Consider the following 17,791-nt stretch of genomic DNA (forward strand, 5'->3'; position numbering starts at 1 on the left):
CCGGCAAGGCCCAACATTTCATCAGATATCGTTGGACCCCCAATAAAAATGGGCACCTCCCCATCATAAAGCAAGTGAAGCAAAAAGAGCAGAGACAGATGTGAGCAAGATACGGCAGGTGTGTGTGCGCTGAAAGGGTTTTATGGCTTGTTGAGCCTTGATGCTATCTTGTTCGGCCACTGGGAGAGGAACTGACCTAACAGGTTCGGCCTGGGGCAATGGTTCCAACTTGCACAGGTCATAGGAAAGTCGATTAAGGTGTACGTGTCCTTTTGGAATCGAATTCACCTGGATTAAGGCCTATGTAAAGAGCAACTCACAAAATGGCTGCCATACATAAAATGGAAGCCAAGGTTTCAGAACGAAAATGACGATTTCGAGGTGAAATTGTCACTCGAATATGCTGAAAATGCTTGTACATGGTGTGCTCGTCATTCTCGGTCTTTTGATACTAAATTCGTCATGTTTCAACGAAGTTTAATTCTCGAGTCCAGAATTATCATATGAGTCCCGAATTTTCAGAACCACATGTGTAGGAGGAGCCTGCTGATGAAAATGCAGGAAGGACTAGCGGCAGTATCGAAGCTGGTGCAGTCAGCTGAGTTAATCTTCTCAGAAATAATAGTGCTGAAGTCCTGGAGAGAGGCCATGGACTTGGGGGCAGTGGAGAAATTCAGACGCAAACTGATTATTACGATGTCACAGATATGTAGGGCCAACAGCTGGGTTTTGTAAGGCACAGCTTCATAAACTTGAGGTCGCCAGACTACCACACGGAGGACGGGGTGCACCTAACAGGAGTGGGAATGGATATGTTACTGCTCAACATCATGGGAGTGCTAGAACAAGTGGGGTTCGCAGAACCAGCGGGCAAGCATAGCGGGGCCTGGGGAGAGCTCCCTCCGATTGGAAAACCGTAGGTAGCGTGGCGGTAAAAAACCTAGAAGGATAAGAAAAGGAGAAAACTTGCTAGAAGTAGATGGAAGGCTCACGTACTGTCCTTGGGATGCATCACAGCAAGGGCACTTTGTGAGCCATTAGTGGACACTAGCCACAGATAGAGTAGATGGGAGGCTCCCACAAGGCCTTGGGATGCCTCACAGCAGGGGTACCAAAGGGGTGAGCGGTTAGTACCCAGCCGCAGGCTGGATAGATGAAGTGCTTACATGGGGTTCTTGGGACGCCACACGGCAAGGACCCGGAGGAGCAGGGAGGGACCAAGATGGGCCTGAAGGCAAGCGGGACGGCACTTGTGGCCCGGGCGAGTCCGGACGGGCACCCACCAAGTCGGTAACAAGTTGAAGCCCAACACCGTGCCACAGTGGCCTGGGTAATGGGGCCCCTCCCCAGGAAGTGATTTGTCTAAGAGCAGATAACAAGCAGAAAACGGACTAAATTAACTATGATGGCAAATCACTAAATGAGTTAATTGAATTGTATGTATGACCATGAAGAAGGAATGTTCAAATTTTATGTGTTAATAAACTGTAACCTTTTTGGCACCAAAGAAGTTGTCTTTGGTGTTTGCAAAGGGGCGCAGTAGGAAAATGGTTAAGGGGGGAGAGAGTGACTCGCCTCTTGGGAGGGGTTTGGCTAGAAGAAAGTAGATATGTAATTACCTAAATTATATTTGTAAAGATAATATAATATTAATTGCCTGGAATCCTATCATTGTGGAATGGAAATGCCAAGTGATGTAAGATAGGTCAACTAGTCTACTGTATCATATTGTTTACTGATAGTTCAAAATATAATTTAATTATACATAATACATAAGGCAATCAAAGAAAAAAACAATAGAATTTCCCAAACAGCACAAAGAAAAACAGCAATAAATAAGACAACTAAAACAAGTATACAACAAAATTTCATCAGAGGTTCTTTCACAGTTCATGATAACTTCATCAAGTCCAAGCCCCTATGGTGATCAATCTGTCCTGCTACCTAATAAAGTTTGCATCACAGACCATGCTGTATGCTGGAGCTTAGGCACCGCCACTACTAGCTTTGAGGTGTCACACTTACAGATTCTATAAGCCTCTCTTCTTTCTGCCAGATTGAGGGAACAACACAGGGCCCTGCTCCTGGCTTTGATATACTTAGGGCAGAAAAATAACAAGTGTTCATCTGTTTCCGTAATAGTTTTACAGTGGAAACATGAAATGTGACCTCAAGTGTGCACCACCCCGATTGGCAGTGTACCTAAATTGCAGAAACACAGATGGAGCACAAGCTGGTCATATGTAGTCTAAGGAATCCTCAGCGTTGTGGATTTCTGTTGCAGAAAAGTACTTGTCAGAGTGCCTGTGGTTGTTCGGTGTTCACTGTGACTGGCAACTTACTTGTAGACCAGTGTTTGTTTGTTTTTTACTAGTTGGGCATCTCCTGGCTGAATGGAACATGTCTGCTCCCCAAATTTTTCCGAACCCAGATGCATTCAGGCCCTTTCTATGGAGGCCAACCATGTTATTGTTTCCGCTGAGCTCATTTTTAGAATGTCTTGGGGGCCATCTCTGTAGTGAGACAGTTCACTAGTGCTCCAGATATGGGGAAACATCATTTACCACGAAGTCATTACCACTACTCACGTTTACCACGTGACACTTACCACGCAGGGTGCCTTCCACGCAGGGTACCTTCCACGACGTCTTTACCACGGGCTAGGGGGGAGACGTGGTATTCCTTCAAGTCGATCTGCGTGGGCATGGGGGGGCAGAGGGAGGGTGGGGGGGCTCGGAGGGGGGCTGGGGGGGGTCTCCCCCCCAAAAAATAACAAGCAGGTTACTTTAACAAAAAAACGAACATAAATTTAAAAGAAAGAGGAAAGAGCCTCCCCCAAAGACGTGCCGTGTACGTCAAAAAAGCAGTCCTTTTTTTATTTTGGTATACGTGTTTTGACGCTTGTTTCAAAGGAGGATGGAAGTAAGGGCTCGTGGAGAAAGACGTGAAGGTAAGACGTTGCAACGCGTAGTAAAATGCTACGTTGTAAATACCAGCGTGGTAAAGCCACTTGCGAGGTAAAATTCGCGTGGTAAAGCCATGCGTGGTAACTGAAATCGTGGTATAATCATATATTCCCAGATATGTATCCAGTATAACAGTGGTCTTAATGCAGCTTAGGCTGCTATTTAATGGATACCTAAGTCCAGGCGTAGGGGTTCCAACAGGGGTTCCCCTCCCTAAACCAGAATGATCTAATAAAGTTGTTTTCTACCAAACTCTAAGTTAATGTTTCAGTGGCCCCATAACTCCACCTCCTAAAGCGCTGCTCCCCTTTGCTTGAATTTATAATTCTCTGTGGCGGGTAAAGGGGGGAGATCCAATTGGCTTTCTTTGCAAACGTACGTCTAACTCCTGCTCTGTGCTTCACTAAAAGTGTTCCTTTTAGGATATGTGGTTCCCATGACCTGGTTTCAGCTAATCTGATACCTAGGTAGTCGAACTCTCTCACTTTTTCCAGGGGTTAATTCCCCACTTTTATAACCCCTCTCGCCCTACCTCAATTAGAGTAGGTTATGTATTTAACTATGGTGGTGTTAATTTCAAGACCATACTCTATGCAGAACTGGTTGAATCGATCGATCAGGTTTTACAGACCCCTCTTGGTTTTGAACAACATAAGTGAGTAATCTGCAAATGGGAGTGCCAATATTTTGTTCTCTGCCATGGAGGGAGAATCATTAACACAATTCAGCAGACAGCATGCCTAGCTATTAATATATAAGAGTAACAGGGTTTGCGCTAGGACACAGCCCTGTCACACTCCTTGGTCCATGGGATGGCCTCAGTCACTTCCACTTGGTTTCACACCAGACTTTTTCAAAATTACCCTCATGGAGTGGTTTAATTATGCTCAGTAGGTTTTAGGGGACCCCCATTTCTAGAAGGACCTCCCACAATTTCCCCCAAGGCACAAGGTCAAAGGCGGCACGGAGATCATTGAAGGCCACAAAATGTTTACTCTTTATTAAAAGGAGGACGATGGACCTGGGCAAGAGTGATCGGAAGGCCTGGTCAACGGAACTCATCTTCTGCCTGTAGCCCTCTTGCAGGTTTGAGAGAACATGGTTCTATTCGCATCAATCCAACAGATGCTCGAGAATCTGTTTACTGAAAACCTTTTGTAAGTTATCCATAAGGCTATTTGGGAGATAATTAGATGAGATGCTGGGATCCTCCTTTTTAGAAAATTAGTACCATCTCAGCAAGTGGGAATAGCCTCCTCCCTCATGATTGCGTTAAAGACAACATTTATGTAGGATACACAGACAGTGGTGTCAGATTTGAATAATCTTCGGGGATCTAGTTAAGGCCTGGTGCCTCATTTATTAGGCCTTGCATCAGTTTTGCGCTTCCGATGCGTCACTTTTTGTGACGCATCGGCGGCGTAAAACATGCCTCCTGTTGCGCACTATTTACTAAGTGATGCATCTAAGCAGATGCGTCACTTTGTAAAGCCCTGCGCTACATTATACCTACGTCAGGTATAATGTTCCCCCGCATAAAAGCCTCGTAATAGTGACGCAGTGAAATCTATGAGATTTCACTGCGTCACTTTTAGGACGCTGTTGCGTCAAAATCTTGCGCCTGCCTCACAGCAGGCGTAAGACCGACGCAAGCCCTTTCACATGGGGCTTTCCCCATGTGAAAGGACGCATTGCTGGAGTTGCGTCACTTTTGTGACACACCCCAGCAATGCGTGACTTTTGCGCTTACAGATACGTCAGAAATACTGACGTATCTGTAACTCCTTGTGACATGATGCGTCATACATTAAATATGACGCATCAGGTATGTCACAAGGAGGGCGCACTGAGAAGTGACGCATCGCTGCTTTCACGCAGCGATGCGTCATTTCTCATAAATAAGGCCCCTGGTGCTTTTCCTGGCCTAAAGGAGGCAATGACATGTGCAGTTTCCTCCAACGAAAAGACTACTGGGGCCAGATTGGATTTTAGCGAGTAAGTGGCCTCCATAGGAGCATGGGTTCTCTCTTGTCTGTAGGTGGTCTGAATATAGTCTCCCGAAATGAGCAGGGCAAGATCAAAAGGGCTCAGCAGATTTGCTCAATTTCTAACTACCAAGGCTAACCAAGGACCAGAACACGTCTGAATATTGGAGGTCGCAGCTTCCAAAGGTTTAGCCCAAATATAATTTTCCCAGGTTGCTTTAGCTTCCTTTAGCCCCATACTTAGCTCTGCTTTCCCTAATGTTACAAATGTCTCCTTTTTTATCGGATCCAGCACCAACCCTGCAGTTTTGCATGATCTATTAAACCACCCCATTGGGCCAGTTGGTTTTCAGCGCCGAGACCACCTTAGGAAAAAGTTTGCCTAGTTTTAAGAATACTATGTTGTGCTCTCATAAAATTGCTATGCTCTCTCCCCAATTTGCTAACATATTTTCCATATTTATAACAAGCGTGAGGTGTAGGTCCATAACTGTGTTGGGGTGAATTCACTATCTCCCACTTAACATTCCTCCTATTATTTGTGACTTTCAGGGAATTTTGTTGGCCACATACATCATGAGGAGGGTGCATGGTCATCGACTGCTTCAGTTTAAGTATCAGAGGATTATGGTCACATTTGTCACTCTCCACCACGACATATCCCCCAATTTACCTCAGTCTCACATCCAATAGGATGAAATCTACGATGCTGTAGTACAGCCCTCTTCTAAACGTAGGAGCAGGCATTTTAACCGAGGGCGTCCGCCGGGTGCATGCATGCATGTAACCCATGTGTCAGGGTGAGATCAACAACCTGGAGGGTTGCTCTGGAGAGATTCCTTTTAGAGGGGTTGAAAAAGCAGGGATCCCCCAAATTAAATCCCCTGTGCTAGATAGTTCTTGTGGCACGCCGTTGGGTTCAAATGATACATTTAAATCCCCAGCTACAAAGATGTGGTGTGTGTCAGATTGAGCTACCAATAATTGGTCCAAAACCAGCAGAGCCTGGGATCCCTGCTTGCGACCCCCACTCATATTATACATGTTGATTACCAGGGGCCTCATTTATGAGAAATGATGCATCGCTGCATGAAAGCAGCGATGCGTCACTTCTCAGTGCGTACTCCTTGCGACACACCTGATGCGTCATATTTACTGTATGACGCATCATGTCGCAAGGAGTTACAGATACGTCAGTATTTCTGACGTATCTGTATCGCGCAAAAGTGACGCATTGCTGGAGTGTGACACAAAAGTGACGCAACCCCAGCAATGTGTCCTTTCACATGGGGCAAGCCCCATGTGAAAGGGCTTGCGTCAGTCTTACACCTACTGTGAGGCAGGCGTAAGATTTTGACGCATTTGAGTCCTAGAAGTGGTGCAGTGAAATCTGGTAGATTTCACTGCGTCACTTCTATGACCCTTTCTTGCCTGGCGCAGGTATAATGTAGCGCAGGGGTTTACAAAGTGACGCATCTACCTAGATGCGTCACTTTGTAAATGTGGCGCAACAAGGCGCATTTTTTACACTGCTGGTGCGTCACAAAAAATGACGCACCAGTGGTGCAAAAGTGACGCAATGGCTCATAAATGAGCCCCCAAGAGCGGTAGGGTTTTTAGTTGAGGAAAAAAAATCAGTCATTGGAGAGGAGATCAGGAGAGTCTGTGCCAACTACTGTGATAGAGTGCAATAGGGTGGACTGCAAGAATATTAGCAACCCACTTGACGGGCGCTCAGCCATGGATTTAATGGCAGGTACATTATAGCTTTTAATCCCACGCCTGTGGTTGTTCACTTGGGAACTTGTCATGGTAGACACAAAAATAACTACAAAGTGAAGTTCTTCGAAGTGGTCAATGCTGTATCTCTATAGTGAGTAATATTTTGCCTTTAGGTAAGAAGGTGGGCTGAAAAGTGGTCTGATTGAGAATACATGGCAAATGAATAAACTTCAGCAGGTTACAGTATATATGCAAGAAGTTGGAGTATAGTAACATATTTTCTGAAGATGATGGCCATGTTGGAGTGGGAAAACTTTGTGTTCGAAATGTTATGCAGGGATCATGATTCCCTGGAGGAAAGGAAGACCAATATCCATGGGAACCTTAAGGAGGGGATTGGGCAAAACCAGTCCTATATTCCTTGTGTTCCAGTTCAGGGAGGACCTGGCCTTTCAGATCGGGCTGAACTGTTGCTTTGAGGAGCATAGTCAAGACTGGTTGTTTCTGCCTGGTTCCGAACTGAGGTGGCATGGTGGGCAACAAAAGATGGATTGGGATGCAGCCCGAGCAGTTGTCAGTGGCTGAGATTAATTAAAGCGTTCCATCATTCACCTTGTTGTTTTTGCATTTGCCTTCCTAAGTGTGCCGGGTATGCCCAGACAAGGATCCCGGGCTCACTGTGCCAATAGAACCTAGCTATACCTGACTAAAAAACCCTAACTAGGCCGAAATCCATCCTAGGTTGCTTGCGTTACAGTTTAGGGAGGACCTGGCCTGGCAGTTTGGGCTGGACTGTTGCAATTGGAGCAGGGTCAAAACTGATCTGCATACGACTGGGTCCAAACTGAGGTGGCATTGTGGGCAAACAAAAGATGGATTTGTATGCAGCCCGAGCGATTGTCAGTGGCTGAGATTAATTCAATCATTCCATTCATCACCTTGTGGTTTTTGCATATTTTTAAGCGAGCAGTTGATCAGTTGGTAATTGGTGCCATGTAGGGATGACATTATTGAATTTTCAACTGTACAAGTAAACAGTCCGACACAGCATGAACCAAAATTCTAGTTAGGTTCATAAACTGTAGGCATATACAGATAACCAAAGCCCGCGATACTTGATGATATCTACAACCTCTGCAACATTTGCAGATCTTATTGGTGATCGTACTCAGTCCATATTGACAGCTGCAAATGGAACTAGAAAAAATCTAAGGTGCTCAAAATCTGATCTTACTTGATTTTTCGAGTTTATTCTCATATATATTGTCCAGTGGGGAAAGAGGTTACAATTCTGGCATTGATTCACATATAGCCTCAAGAGTTATTCGACCATATACGTTTTTCCAGCGTTGAAGCATCACTTCAGAATTTTAATTACATCTGAGTTTTTTCATGTAACTACTGAGCAAATGTGAGATTTGTGAGGTAACCAAGAAACAAATTGAGCTACTGTGCCACTAAGTTAAGATATCTGGAGCCCTACCAGTTCCTATCTCCCATGTTTGAATTCAAGAAACTGTAGACGGTCTAAGGCTGTTTGAGTAAATGTTTTGACTAAGCACACAACAGGACTGTTACCAGCTGTGCTAAACAGTGTGTGTCTTTTTTCCAGGCGCCCTTGACCCCACCCGACAGCGTAAAAGGGATCCTGAATGTTCTCTACAGTCTCACTGAAAAAGACAATGGATGTCTGCTGGACTGGGAAGGAAAGACAGTCCCTTGGTGAGGGACCAACCTGCCATCAGCATCAAGGACCTCTAGAAGAACCTATGATGGTTTTATGACCATTATTTGAAATTTCCCTAAATAAATCTTGTTTTATTATTATGAGAGTTTACTGTGATTGTTTAAGTTCCTTTGAGCTGAGCAGTGAATTCTTTTGCACATGTGTATGGATGTTCATATGTGTGAGTGTGTTTAAGAGGTTTGTCTGCCAAGCAAAAAGCAGCACATTACACTGCCCTAAAATTGTCCGCTTTGTACCTTCGATGGAGATTCTCAGTCATAACAGCTGACTAAAAATCTCCTTGAAAGAGGTAGAGTGGAAAAACAAAAGGAAAAAAATAAAAAAGGGTAAGCAAGATGATATGAAATATGAAAGGCCCTGCATAAATTGCATGTTCTGAACATCCTGTATCACCTTTGGCTTTTAAGAGATTTTTTTTAGTGAAGGAGTGGTTGAATTCCAAAAGCCAGTACAGTCAACCGGTGACCACCTCCCATTGTTCACAGCTATTTCTCTGCAAACAGTCACTCTTAAGTACACTGCCCGCCTGGGTGCACCTAACGGGGAGGAAATACATATGTTCCTAAGTCGACTGAAATGGAATAAAATCAACACACCGGGCCTGACAGCCTGGAAAAACAACTGGCCTGCACTTAACAGCGACTACACTGAATGGAATACACACACAAAATGGACAAAATTGGTCCCAGAGCTGTACTGCCTATTGTTTGGTACTAAACTTACTCATCAGTCAGAATCCAAAGAAAGGGTGTGTTGCCAAGCCAAGGTGTAAAATAATCCAATGTAGCAAGATGGCACTGAGACAAGCCAACCACAAGCGGGCAAGAGACAAAATAGGATGACAAAAATAGGAGAAACATATGGATCTTTAAAAGGCAACAAAAAAAATCCTAATGGCTGCACATCCACAGTCTTTCAAACCCAAGTAGACAAGCAGAATTCTGGATGTACATCAACAGTCTCTTCGTGCATGGTCATGACCAGCTAAACAAAGTGCCAAGCCACACCTGGATCTTCCGTGTGAAAACACTCTACTGTAACTCTTCTCACAACACCTCGCTAGATCATCAATGACCATTCACGAGCACTAGCCTGCACAATGTCACTGGTAACAAAAACCTGGTAACTCAAATAACCACTGAAGAATCAAGCGAACCTCTTGATGTGTAGAACCGAGTGCTAATAATACTAAAAAACATTAGAAGCAATGGCCTCCCTGGACAACTTTTCAAAGAGGACTCCGCATTCTGGGCAACAATACTTAACCCATTATACAAGTTTTGTATGACTAACTCAACAGTTCCTGCAGCCTGGAAAGGATTCCTACTGCAACCAATCCATAAAAGAAGCAACATCGGAGATCCAACCAACTACAGGATGAGCCCTCCAGGATATCGAGGCACAGGCCTATGCAAGTCCGCTCCTACAAGACCTACAAAATAGGGCTAATGAGGCTGGAATACTACCAAACTACGAATCCGGCTTTAGGACCGGAGCGTCAACACTGGATAACATCCTTGTCCTAGCCTATCTGATAGAACAGTCCAGCCGGCAAAAACAGCACCCCCTGTTTGCATGGGTTCGACTGTGTCACTAGAAACTTACTCTGGCAAAAACTAAAAACCTGGGGGAGACCAACAAGGCTGCTGAACGCTATTATTGCCCTCTACACTAGAACCTGGCAACGTGTGAAACTCTTCCGAAATAGAGCCACAAAGAAGATATACACAGACAGAGGGTTGAAACAAGGCTGCGTATTGGCACTCTTTAATTTATATACTCCAGATCTTGGCAAATCAATATCAAAAGCCAACCTGTTAGCACCCAAAATTGGGATGACCAGACTGTTCTTAATGCAATACACTGACGACATAGTCTTAATTGACTACACAAAGATGGGTCTGCAAAGAGCACTTGATGCCCTAAGTATTTCCAATAAAGAAAACAAATTGACCGCAAACGCTAGTAAAACAAAAGTAGTTATCACTGGAAAACATGGTAACAAACTTATAACCTGAAAATATCTACAACAACCAAGTATAACTACCTGGGAGTATGGATAATGAGCAACTGCAAGTTGACAGCACACATTGCATCTATAGAATCCAAAGTCAAGGCGGTGACGAACGCCCTCTGCAAACTCAATTCAAAATTGTGTAGTCCGACAACTGAACCTATTCGAAAGGGTATTAAAGCTAAGCTCATTCCTTCAATCTCCTACTAGCAACTAGTATTTCCCGGGGTTCTAATCAACATGGAGTCCACCAACTGCCCAACATTCAAACAGATTTTCCAGATACCAGCTTATGCCAGGAATGCTCTAGTACGGCTGGAATTCGGGCTAAGTAAACATTCTTATGAGCATTGGGCTTCGGTCATCCGCTGCTATCGAGGGATATGCGCTGCCCCTCCACACACAATGAAAGCAACCATGAAAGAAAAGTTCACGGAAGGGAAAAACCCCTGGGCAGATGCTTTATCAACTGCCCTTGATTTGTCCAACTGGAGTTACTTTATTCATCAACCGGGTCTGCCCAAAACAATTCTAAGGAAACAAGTAAGAATATTATCAAAGCATGATGACATGGGGTCTATAGAGTCCTCTAGCAGCAACATTGGGTTTCAAGCCAGTTCTTACAGGGACAAATTTAGGCAGCCTTACTTTGACTCCGCTCTGAACAAATCGATATTAAAACAAATCCTATCGGTCAGAATCCTGGTTATGCCAATAAAAGACATAAACACTCGCTGGAAATCGTTAAAGGGGGTAGCCTCCTGCAGACTTTGCCATTAGTTCAAGGAGTCCTTGGCCCATCTAGTTTGTATCTGCCCTGAACTGAGACATGCACGTTGCACTTTATTAAAACCCTTGTTTTTAAAATACAGCATCTGTACTTGCGTAGATGCAATGAAGTTTCTTTTTAACTTGGAGATCCCCATGGAACTGTAAGATCCTACAGCAAGGTTTTCTTAGCTTGCGTCAGGGTGGCCAGCTTGTTTAGAATTGGGGAGCACAGACAGGTGCTCATCAGACTTATAGAAAAGTCAGCCAGTTCAGCCGCGGTTTTCACATGCTTGATCATACTTTTCAGGGTGTCCATTTTACTGTTGATGCCAGTGATGAGGGTCACTAGGGAGCTAAGGATGTCTCCTTGAGCATCTAATTAGGCTGATTGATAGCATAAAGCAGTGGCCATGGAATTAATTGGGCTCAACAGGGAGTGCCACACTTCCATTGTTTGTATCATTGGAGTAGGAGAGTTATTGATAGATGATCGCTGTGGACTGAGAAAACTGGCTTGGCAGGGTGTGTGGGGAGTTGGAACTCAGGATACACGGGTCTTGTTCTTCGGGCGGTGTTTCAGCCGATGTTTCCTTGAGGAGGCTTGATGTGTATAAGGGAAGTTTGGGTAAGGATGAAGATAAAGTTGACGAATTGAGTATCGCTGAGGTAATCAAAGCCCCTTCTGATCCTCTGTTAAGCCTGCAGGAGGCAGATCCGGATGGATGTACAACTCTGACCGCGACTGATCGCCGGCAGAGCCAGGCAAGGTGTTTCCGTTATGAGTCTGAGCTGGGTCATCTGGGTTCAAAGTTGGCTGGAATAGTTGAGCTACTTAAGCAGGGTTTGCTGTGTTCTAGGTCTTTCAGATCCAAGTCTGAGAGGAATGGATCTGAAATCTCCAGAAGGGCTATGGGACCTGAGGGACTAGAAGGAAACAGGGAATTACTTTTGCCTGAAGCAGTTATAGTTGCAGTAAGAGCTTTCGCTGAAAGATACTTTTTGTGAAGAGTCAGCAAGACTGGGGGCGTCATCAGTGGAGCCGTCTGTCCGGACTGTGCTCATGCGCTTTGGGTCTACAGAGGGGTCTGTTCTTGACTGAGTTAGTGTAGTGATGGCAGCTTCTGGGGGTGTCTAGGGTGTTAGCCCCTTTACCAGTAGCTGATCCTCGGATTGTCGACCTTTGGAAGAAGTCCGTAATCAGGAATCTGAAAGCAGGCAAGGACTCTTCCACCATTTTACCTCTGGGAACTGCCTGAGGAACCAGGCACACTGTGAGAATGGAGGCTGTTGGTTGCTCTAGAAGTAGCGCTTGATCCTTGTCGTTCTGAATTCTCCAACGCTTAATGTCAATGGAATCCATGGCATGAGCCCCTGTCCTTCTAGGTCTTTATGTTGTCTTAGTTACCATTCTGCCCGCAGTCTGGTGTGATGAAGGGCAGATCGTGCTACTGCTGGCACTGATGACAAGCTTCTGGTTTCTTCTGGTTGTTGATAGAGGACAACCACACGTTTGTTGCATTGCTCTTACTTTGCTGCTGCACTGGTTACAGCCTAATTTCAGCTTGGTTTCAGCTGGATGACGTGCCTCTCGCCAAAAAAATTCCTGTTATTGTAGAAAGTTCATAGAGATGTTGGGTAGGCAAGGGGGAGCAGAACAGGATGGAAGGCAGGAGGGGGCAGAGCCGAAGAGCAAGGGGGTAATAGGTGCAAACAGTAGCTGTGGCTGGGCTGGGTAAAGCTATGGCGCCTGGCTTCTCCTCCCACAGTGCTCCCATAGCACCCTAGTACCCCCACGGCTTTTACTTCCAGGGGCTCTGTAGATGTGCTATCCTCAGGCACCATAGGCACACCGTACCGGACGGTTAATGAGTGCCTAGGCCCCACTTCTTCTACCTCGGTGGTCCTGCTCCTGCCATGGAGTCCATGCTCAGACTTTCCCAAAATCCCCACACGGCCTGAAATTGGGATGCCTTGCAGCCGCAATGGCAGCAAGTGGGACTCACCAGGCTAGCTTACAGGCCGCACCCTGATCTAACTGGGCCGCCTCCGCGGACATCGTGGGACATGCTCTCCGCAGCAGCCGACTGTGGCTGTGGCACTCGCTCACAGGTGTTTCATGAGACCCCACAGGGGAGCCAGAGTCGGGACCTCAGCGCAATCAAACTCGACTCAGCTTGGCGTATGGCGTCCGATCCACTGGGACACGTCTGATCCGGCATGAGACTAGAGTCAACAAGCAGAAAGAGAAGTCTGACATTGTCATCCGTGATGTCTTCACTGATGTCATTTAACATAGGATGTATGACAGGACCCCACAAGCCATTACCAAGCGTGGCTTTACAACTTGGTCATTACAACGCTCGCAACACTATTACTCAATTCTTAATCACGCAATTCTTTACCACGTAAATGCCTTTATCATGCATACCTTTACAATGAAATTTGCGTTTTACAAATATATTTAATTTTTACAAATATACATATATTTATATATAATACATTCTTATCTATATATTTATTTATATATATATTTGAATACATATATATATGTACACACACAAATGCCAACACCCTCACCACCCAAAAACCCATTACCACCCTAAAGCCTAAAACAACCCTTTCTACCCAAAAACCCATAACCACCCTAAAAAATCCCTTACCACGCAAGAACCCGTACCCACCCTAAACTCTAAAAATTCCTTTGCCACCCAAAAAACCATATTCACCCTAAAGCTTAAAAAATGTCCTTGCCACCCAAGACCCACACCCACCCTAAACCCTAAAAATTCCCTTGCCACCCAAAAAACCATACCCACCCTAAAGATTTGCTTGCCACCCAAAAAACCCATATTCACCTTAAAATTTCCTTGCCACCCAAAAACCCATTTTTACCCTACACCCTAAAAATCCACCTAAAAACCACTCACAAACACATCACCAACCCCTTTACCTTACAACTTCCACTCACAAACAATATTATACAAACAAATCCATCTCATAAAACAAATACATCGGTACCTCTTTTCACTACTCCTTAAATACAAAACTTATCACGCATTCCAGCATGTCAAAATCTCTCAAACACCTCATACTTAGTCACAAAATACAATCCTACACCCACCTTTCAATCTACACAAATGAACAAACTGCAATTGCAATCTTTCTCTCTTCCACCACATTGAACACGAATATAGCTCCTTACAACGCATGCGATTTGATCGCATGCCATTACAACGACCGCGTTGTTAGTACACAATACCATTACATCGCAAGTCATTACAACGACTTGCAGTAGGGGTTGCGCTGGACTTAGAAATAGTATTATTTACTATTCCTACTCCAGTTTGTGCAACAGCAGGGAAGGTGATGGATTTTAATTCCAATACCAGAGCGCCCCCCTACTGCAAGTTGTTGTAATAACTTGCAATGTAATGCTATTGCTTACGAACAACGCGATCGTTGTAACAACGGTGTTTTAATGGCATTGCGTAGTGGAGACAGCGTTGTAAACGCTTTCCCCTCCAAACTGACACACAGCAACTCTCTTCTAACCGCCTCTCATCCATTGGACAATTTAGAACCTTACTAGATGACCCACAGGATGCACCATCACCCCTAACTTATACACCTTCTGCCCTAAACACATGCAAACAATGTAAGCAACGTGCCACACATCACAACTTTGCTTCTCCATGTCTACTGCACAACAAGGTTACACTACAAAAACAACACAACACAGCACAGCAACTCACTCTCAAACACCTTCTCCACCACCTACACACACAGACCCATCAAAATGCCTTTTTAGCATGCCAGACAAGAACTACACTGCAAAACACTACAGAATTGCTATACTAATACCAGCACTAAAAACACACCTGATACAAACCCACACAATACTGATCACTCTTCTGCAAAACAAAGTCTCACTGTCTCCAAAGCACATTCTCTAAACTGTCTACTAATAAATGCTCGATTGCTCTCTAAACATCACATCTACGACCTTCTCACTGTTGCAGAACCAGACATACTACTCATAACTGAATCATGGTTGGGAGATGATATGGTTCCAGTCCTGCATGAAGCCATTCCTCTAGGCTATCAAACCATCATCCAACAACATATAGGAGGTAGCCTTGCTGTTGTTTTCAGGCAAACATTACATATCACTAAGATTGATGACACCTCCATAAAAAATACTGAGGCTCTTCTCACCAGATGCAATCCTACACTGTCTTCCTCCTGTAACTTCCTGCTCCTTTACAGACCTCCAGCTAGCAAAGCAACATTCCTTGACACACTTCTAGACACAGTTTCAAACCTGATAACATTACACTCTGACCTATGGGTTCTGGGTGACATCAACATTTGGTTTGACAAACCCAATATGGCTCATCCGAAAACCATAATCACTGGCCTAGACGCACTGAACCTGCATCAGGTTGTCCACAAACCCACACACATGGCTGGACACGTCCTAGATATCATTTTTGCTAATACCCAACTAGTTCCCTTTCAAACTATAACTCCAGTCACGTGTTCAGACCACAATTTGTTTGCTTTCCAACATTAAACAACACTAAGCGACTTACCGTAAACCACCTTATGTGCATCCACCTATCGACCGTGGAACAAACTCAATTTGGAACACTTAGAAACACAACTAACATCTAGTACAGATCTGGGAAAAAGACATTCTGTTCACAAACTATACGAGTGGCTACAGGAAGCTTTTGATCTCCTGATACCACACAATAGAATAAAAGAAAACCAGCACCTTGGAGAAATACCGAGATAAAAGACTTAAAACAACAAATTAGAAAGCTGCAACATGCCTCGCTCAAAACAAATGCCAAACAAGACAAACTTCGCCTACGGAACATTAACCGATTATACAAGTCAGCTATCAAAAAAGCAAATAAAAGGTACAATTCAGACACAATTCAAAATGCTAAATCTGCAAATAAAGAATTCTATAAAATCCCAAAGAATTTTATAAACCAAATTGCCTAGAAGGAACTCATCCCATTACTCAAGATTTCACAGACAAACTGGCAAATCATTACACGGACAAAGCAGACACGTTGGACTCATACTTCAAAAAGAACACCAGCACTAACCCTTTTACAAAGCAACAATCCAAGAATACTCTAACCCAGCCTCTCCATTGCTTCCAACGCATTTCACCCAATGAATTTATGGACCTGGTCAGAGCAAGCAGGCCTGCCGGCAGCCCTTCTGATCCGTGTCCACCGCAAACTTTCAAGACAATTCTTCTAACAAAATCTGCTGCCACCCCAGTAAGAAGAATCATCACTGATTCCTTAACTACTGGAATATTTCCAGAAGAACTCAAAAAGTCATACATACACCCTTTACTGAAGAAAACAAACTCTGAGCCGCTGAACCCTGACACCTACAGACCCATTACGAATGGACCTTTCCTGGGCAAATTAATAGACAGAGAAATGTTCGCCCAGATGTCACAATTCCATGAAGACCATGCCATACTTTCAGACCTCCAAACTAGTTTCAGTCGGGGGAAGATGCACAGAATCTGCCCTCCTTGCCATCTGGGATGACCTGCAAAAAACCGTTGACCGCAACGGGGTTGCTGCGTTACTCCTCTTGGACCACTCGGCTGCCTTTGACATGGTTGGGCGTGACACTCTGATACAAAGACTCTACGCAGCCGGGTTAGAGGGGACTGCTCTAGACTGGATTGCGTCCTACCTTCGGAACAGAACTAATGTCATGGGGGCGTGGCTAACGAGCCGATGGCGATGGACGCGTGAGCCCCTAGCTCCGCGCCAGCCCAGCTCATTAGTCTGTTTTCATCGCTGCTGCCTTGGATCCGGGGGCATGCACTTGGCCCCATGAGACCAGAAGAGCCTGGACCTGTTTTTAAACCGGCCTGAGTGCCTGGGGAGCCGAGCTGTCCGTGTGGAACGGGCGTGGAGGCGCCGGCCCTGGATCCTCAAGATGGCGCTGATCACTGCCTCGGAATGATTGCTGCGATGGCTGCGGAGGGGGCCCGACTGATCTCGGCGTCTGCTGGCCTGGCTTTGGGAGTGCCGGGAGGAGCTCTTCTGATTTGCCCTGCCTGCGAGGAATAGCTGTGAGGAGCGCTGCCCGCTGTGATATCTCCCAGCGTGGGGATTTGCATCCTGCGGCGGGGCCTGCTGGTGCCTCCCAGTGTCCCTGGAAGCTGAATTGGGGCGGCTGCCTGCGCTGGCACCAGAGCCTTGCTGCTTTGCAGGACGACAGAGGGGGGCCACGCCTGGGCTCACAGCCCACAATGTAATTGTTGCCTGCTGGACCGGCCTGCATAGAGACTGCTGCCATTTCCTGGCTGTTGTGGCAGGTGACGATCTGCAGGTGGGACGCTGCTGGAGCCTCTGGCTTCCTCTCGGAGTTGCGGAGCAGGCTTACGCTGAAAGGCACAGACTGGTGGTGTGGTGCGCCTATGTGCCCTGGTTCAAGTGAGTACTGCTGCGTCTGCTGGGAGTGAAAGGCCTACACCTGGGTCTGCTGCCCCCGGGGCCCTGCGCCCTGTCCTGTTCCTGGAGGCTCCACCTGCGGGGAT

At 45.5% G+C, this 17,791-nt stretch overlaps 1 protein-coding gene across 1 annotated transcript in view; it reads left to right on the forward strand.

Annotated features, from left to right (window-relative positions):
* The window catches only part of LOC144798482 (C-signal-like), a 175,468-nt gene extending 166,970 nt beyond the window's left edge, over nucleotides 1-8,498 (forward strand). The window contains exon 6 of the mRNA XM_078669382.1: nucleotides 8,286-8,498. Coding sequence (XP_078525508.1) covers nucleotides 8,286-8,399 — 114 coding nt within the window. The 3' untranslated portion in view covers nucleotides 8,400-8,498. The remainder of the gene's footprint in view (nucleotides 1-8,285) is intronic.
* Nucleotides 8,499-17,791: the final 9,293 nt, after the last annotated feature.

This window comes from Lissotriton helveticus, chromosome 12 (assembly GCF_964261635.1).
Source record: "Lissotriton helveticus chromosome 12, aLisHel1.1, whole genome shotgun sequence".
Lineage (NCBI taxonomy): Eukaryota > Metazoa > Chordata > Amphibia > Caudata > Salamandridae > Lissotriton > Lissotriton helveticus.